This window comes from Cyprinus carpio, chromosome B7 (assembly GCF_018340385.1).
Source record: "Cyprinus carpio isolate SPL01 chromosome B7, ASM1834038v1, whole genome shotgun sequence".
Classification (NCBI taxonomy): Eukaryota; Metazoa; Chordata; class Actinopteri; order Cypriniformes; family Cyprinidae; genus Cyprinus; species Cyprinus carpio.
The window spans coordinates 34850720-34857382 of NC_056603.1; the positions used below are offsets into that span (position 1 = coordinate 34850720).

Genomic DNA, 6663 nt, shown 5'->3' on the forward strand with positions numbered 1-6663 from the left:
ACGGACATGAAACAGGTTAAATGAAATAAGTCTTATGTACTGTATGCATTTCAACCGGGGTTTGCCATATCCAGCAGCATAATATCCTGTGCTGAGTGTGCGGTCGATTTCAGCTCCACGCAGCATCAGAAGCACGCGCTTATTGCTGTCATATCAATGACAGTGTTGCGGGAGAAGGGGAATAAGAGTTATTGCTTAAGATCTCTATCTACAGTTTTCGTAGTCCCAAGTAAAATGTATTATGTGTTGTGTAATTCAGAGAAATGTGTTCGTGTGACATATGCTCTCGCTGTGCTGTGTAGTTCAGAAACATTTATATTCTGCTTTTATTTCAGTTCAAGTCAGTCCACCCAGGGGGTTTGATGCACTGTAACCCTGACACCTTTATCTGCACGAATGAGTAAAAATGCATACATTGGCTAACTTTGTATGTATCATCATTGCACTAACATGAATTAATAAGCTCTTATGCTGCCACTGGAACTATGAAGTGGAGAAAGTAACAACAGTTATCACATGACTTAAATTATGATATTTGCTCAGGTGGGTGCTGGGGTCTTATCGGATTGCAACATATATTCAGTTGTTAATTAACATTACACATAGTGTGCGTCTAATTAGAGTTAAGCCGGTCGGCATGTTAGCCAAAGTTCATATAGTCATAGGCCACTAGCATTAAGCTGGTCGGCGTGGTGGCCCAGGCACACATAATACATGCGGTTCACATGGCTCTTCGGAGCAGCAGCAGTACATATATCTTGGCAATAGATCTGCTGTTGGGGCTTGTTTTGTCTTGTTTTTGGCTTGTATTGTCCATTCTATTTCTCCTGCTTTGAGGGGGGTTATTTCATGTATGTTATATGTGCAGCAGGAGTTTTTCTTACATGCTTACAGCAGCATGTTGTGGATGTATTGGCAGTAGCAAGTTTTAGTACTAAGTGCATGGCAGATTCTGCGTAGCAGAAGACCAAATACATTAACACTGCCATGTACATCACCATGCCCATCACTAAATAAAATATGCACAGTACAAACACATATTATGTAAACAAAACTTTTATTTTGGATGTGATTAATTGTGAATAATCTTTTGACTACTAACATTTTATGTAGTTGCAAATTAATGAGAGTTAGCTGATGTGATCGTAAAGTTACTTATATTTAGTAGAATGTCTGAAGTAGAATATTGAAATTGAAGCATTACTTTTTGTGAAAATTCTTTCATCATTTACTCACTTTCATGTCATTCTAAATCTGTATAGTTTTAGGAGACATGTAGCTAAATGTCCAGCTATACTGCATTCTGTGCTAGCATTCTATCACAAGGTGCCTACCAAAATCTGTTGACAATAAAATATTTTTTCTCTCTTAAATTATTTCCCTCCCAAGAAGTGGCAACACATGAGAAAAAGAAATATTTGCTAGCTTAAGTTCCATGTGTTTGATAAGGAAGGAAAAGATTAATGAAATTGCAATGAAAATTAAAGGAAGTATTAATGAAAATGAAACTTTGGGTGTGCATCACTTAATGTCTCAATCAGTCCCAGTGTGAAGTAAGCCATTGTCCTTACCAGTGCCCAACCTATTGCAATATATTAATTCATGACCTAATAAAATTAATATGCACTAATGGAAAAACTGGCATCTTTAAATTTACAATGTATTTCTGTTCTTTTGTAGTGTTGAGTGTACATCTGTTAATCCCCACGTCTGAACATCTCCATATTTCCCTTCATTTGCTTTCTCATTTATCCAGTCATCTATGCATGTGTCTTATGTACTGTAGCATAATTTCACAAATTTACAGTCAGACCATTCTGGTTTTGTGTTAAATCTTTATATTATACAATCTAATTCAAATAAAAAAATAGCTGCTTCATAATACTAATTTGCTTGTAATAATAATAATAATAATAATAATAATAATAATAATAATAATGATAAAAATAATAGTGTGTGTAGAATTAATATAGCATCTTACATTTTGTCTTAGCCTAACCCTAACTAAATAAAATAAAATTGATGACTCCTATTTATGATGTACTGATACAAAAGAACAATTATTTGCAAAGATCACTTCATATCACCACATCACATTATCAAGTTTCTCTGAGGTAATATGTTGTGGCCTCAACATGCGATCCCATAAGCTAATATGCTGATAAGTAAGCCAGGCAGCCTATTGAGAAACCATGCTCTATTTCATGTTAAACATTTAAAGATGTTTCTTACCAAGAACAGCTGCAGCAGCAACACCAACAGAAGCAGCAGGCATTTGAGGGAGAGTTAAACAAGCCAACTGTTTGGGTGTTCACACTTCCCAAGATGTGAGTGTTGGGGGTAGTATTCTGCACTTGGGTTGCATTTCCAGTATTCTGTGGTGGACGTTTTCCCCTCTCCAGTTCAGACCCCATTAGCTACAGACAGAACTTTCAGTTTACCAAAATGCTTCACACAAGTAAGAACATGATCTGTGCAAGAGTTACCAGAGTCATTCCACGAAATTGGTGCTTTTTCTACTTGGAAAAATTAAAAAATACAGTAAGTTTAATCAACATTTTTTAAATATACTTGAAATGAAGACACCTTAAAATGACATTTGTATTGTGCCATCTCAGGCTATGTAATTTATTATTTTATGACTATATTTCTACCTCAAGATTTCGGATTTTTGTCAAACCCTGTTACTGACACAAGCGTTAATAGATACTATAGTTTAATTAGAACTATGTGATAGTTTTCACATATATGAGAAGCATTTTAGTCCCTCTTTTCACTGGGATTGTTTCAAATTTTGGATTTTTTTTAAATATATAATTTTATATTTGTCATTCAGATGACAAAGAACATCCTCATTTTGGAGGGTGACCACATGCCAATTAAGACAAATATATTTCTACGAGAGAGATATTAAAAAGGGCATTTGTCCAAAATAAAATATAGTTCAAGTTACAATGGAAAAACCTGGAAGGCTGTATCAAATATATATTTTAAAAAATGTTATGAAATTAATGTCAGTAACAGGATTGATGTCATAGTCACCAGACTGACCAGAGTAACAGGGATGACAGGACACACATTCTTCAGCACACTGCATATATTTGTTTACATGCTGTAACTGTACAGATATATTGATCTGGTTCAATTATTAGGCAAGGAAGATGATCAGATCTGGGTCTCTCTGTGATCATCTGAAACCAGACCAAGATCTCCACTTTCTTGAACACTGCAAGACTGGGGTGAAGGTCTGCAGTCACCTTGTTGCTCTTGTTTGTAATTTAATTTACATGGATGCATTACTGGCAATGAGTTATGAGTAAAAAAAAGTTTTATTGAGACTGATCATCCTATCTGGTCTTTAACAACAATAGTAATAGTAACAATACCAATAATACCAACTAAAATGTAACTCATGCTCATATGCTACTGAATAATATAAGTATTAGCACAATAATACATGCAGGGTGACCTTTAAACATGTTTGCATTTTACACAGACAAGCTTTAAAAACAGGGTGACACATAATCTATGTCATCCCTGTTACCCACAATTCAGTACCTGTTACCCTGAAATGTAATAGGTTGACGGTAACAGGTTTGATGATTAAATTTTTTTTTTAATTATTTTAAATAATATTTAATTTAGGCCTGTCACAATAACAACTTTTTGTTGTGTGATATATTGCCCCAGAAATAATTGCGATGAACAATGTTATTGTCATTTTAAGTCCATTTTATGCCACTGAATATATAATAATTATAAAAAAGTATAAAAATGCAAGAAGGCCAACACACTTTAAAATGACAACAAACTTTTAATTCTTAAGAATATTTAGTTCATGGAAATTAAATATCAAAATATTAGATACCTTAAAAAACTTGAATAAATAGTAAATAAACAAACAAAAACAAAAAATGAAAAATAAAAAAAAAAAAAAAAAAAAACAAACAAAATACATGTATAGAGATTTTTCCATCTACAGATTTTATCCCAGACCTTCTTTTCTCCGTCCACTGTATTGCTGAAAAACACAATCCCTATTTAGCAGTCAGATGTCCATATGCACAAAGTCACAGATCCCTAAACAAGGCCATATCTGCAGATGAAACTTTTTTTGTAGAAGCATTTTTAAAATTTGAACTAGCACCAACTACTCCACATTATGTACGAAAAGCTGCAAATGAGACAGGCACAAGTGGAATGCAAAAAATATGGTGACAGTAATTTTTATATAAATATAATGGGCAATATATTGCATCACCGAAATGTATTGAGGTCACATATATTGTGTCAATATATTGATTATTGCAACAGGCCTAATTAAATTTAATTTACCTTTTTGATGTAATATTGATTAAAGCATACATAGTATTGTTATGTTTTTAAATTCCATATTTATTTGTTGTCATATTAAATCTGTGTTAGATTATTTCTTAGGAACTCAAAAGGCACCCATTTCGTCGAATGACCCACAAATATGACAAAAGTACACATTCACAGTTAATTGTGCTTAATTAATTTAAGCAGCCCTCCAGGTAGGAAAGAGGCCTGCATGCCACAATGCACAACAGACATGTAGCAAACATTTATATCCAATGAGACCAATTACAACAGAACACCTGAACTCATCAGCACACACACATTGCACAACATGCACATAAGAGATCACTGTGATGTTTATATTCAAGCGTCTTTTTCTTCATAACAATAATAGTTTTCAAATAGCATAAACAATATATATATGATTGATCAAGTAAGACATGTCACATATAACTGTTTTAGCTAGTTAATCAAAATTTATACACAAGTCACAAAGAAACTGTATGATAGGAGTGTTTTCCTAAATTTGTACGCACAGCTCCATCAATTACCTTCATTGTACATAGGCTACATTTCTTTCCCCCTTTTTAATCATTGTATTTGTATAAGAAATGCTCGCGATATGCACGCCTCTTTAGCAGACTGCATGTATACATCTTATCTATACCGATTTGCCTCAGAATACGCAATAATGCACACATACATATAACTAAAACACAATAATTAAACTCACCTTTTCTCCATTGGTGTCCGGTAAAGACTAACTCCAGCCTTCGTTCACACACCCATCTACTGCAAGCTCTCGCTCAGCTTCACTATACCGCACGCATGCGCGTTTATATCTGCTTCAAATGCACTCTGACATGCACATAATCGGATCCAACCTTACACGCACCGTTTAAATGGTCTTAATACAAGGTTTTGTGTAGCGAAATTATCTATCTATCTATCTATCTATCTATCTATCTATCTATCTATCTATCTATCTATCTATCTATCTATCTATCTATCTATCTATCTATCTATCTATCTATCTAAGTGGCGTGCGGTAGTGTTTTAAAATGAGGAGATGTGTGTGTGTGTGTGTGTGTGTGTGTGTGTGTGTGTGTGTGTGTGTGTGTGAGAGAGAGAGAGAGAGAGAGAGAGAGAGTGTGTTTAGCTAGGATTATTTATAGCTATATATTATTATTATTATAGTCTACTTATAGCAAATAGTGTGCATATATATATTGCACATTATAAAACAGTATGCAATAATAACAATAACAACGGCGTGATATCTTATTTGAAAAAGTAGGAAAAAAAGGTCGGAAAAACGTGGACTCGAACCCTGGTCGATCGCGTCAAAATCGACTTCAACACGTACTTCACCATGTACAACACTGGAGCTGTTTTTAGACTATAGTCTTTTGTAACGCTTTGTAATTACACTTGGTGGACGGAGTTAGTATAAATCTGCCAAGGCGGCCTGTTTGCACTTGTAAATAGACACTCCGTTTATTTATTTATTTTTATCTGATGTTCAACCGTTCTTCTTAATAGTCAACTTATTACAACTTATTACATCTTTTCATTTCATCACGCTGAATGCTCACTAAATAATAGACACAGTCATCACGTTTTTAAGTAATATCATGTTTCATTTTGACGCGACTCAAAGCAGTATCTCAGCAGGAGAGTTGTTTAAGCCAGTGGTTCCCAAACTTTTCCATTCCACGACCCACCTAGACAAGTATAATCTATTTCACGACCCACCAAAATATTTGAGATAAAAATAAAAAAAAAAACAATTTACATTACTTTAAGCCTAATCTTAATTAAAAGTTTGATTTAAGAAAAATAAACAATTTATTTTAGTGTGCAACTGTAAAATTTCACTATAATATTTAAGTTTTAATTTCTTTGTTTACAGATGTTAAAATATGATCCGTCCATAAAAACGAGAAACAGGCTCACTCCAGTGAACTGTAATCTGCGCTGCGTGTTGTTAAACTCATCGCGGGGTTCAGCGGAGAAAATGCATTCATGGTCCTTCCGTGTGTGTGTGTAAGGGAGAGCGGCGCACAATCCAACACTTTTTTTAGGAAAGCATAAGAAGTAAAGCAGAACTATCTAAAACAGTTTGGAGATTGAAATAATTGTGAAATAGGTAAAAATAATACACAGATCAGTGGCGCCCCCAGAAAATTTTAATAGGGGTGGCCAGATGAGGCCACAGTAAATCTTGGGGTGGCACATCAAAAAATAAATAAATAAATAAAGGGTTTGCAATATTGACAAAAAAATAATATCTCTGTGATTTCTGGGATTTTATGGATAACGAAAATTAGACAATATTTTGCT

At 34.1% G+C, this 6663-nt stretch overlaps 1 protein-coding gene across 1 annotated transcript in view; it reads right to left on the reverse strand.

The window, feature by feature from the left end:
• The window catches only part of LOC109072020 (regulator of G-protein signaling 20), an 84460-nt gene extending 79133 nt beyond the window's left edge, over positions 1–5327 (reverse strand). The window contains exons 1-2 of the mRNA XM_042728412.1: positions 5054–5327; positions 2233–2417 (exon numbers count right to left, since the gene is read on the reverse strand). Coding sequence (XP_042584346.1) covers positions 2233–2414 — 182 coding nt within the window. The 5' untranslated portion in view covers positions 2415–2417; positions 5054–5327. The remainder of the gene's footprint in view (positions 1–2232; positions 2418–5053) is intronic.
• Between the last annotated feature and the right edge of the window lie 1336 nt (positions 5328–6663).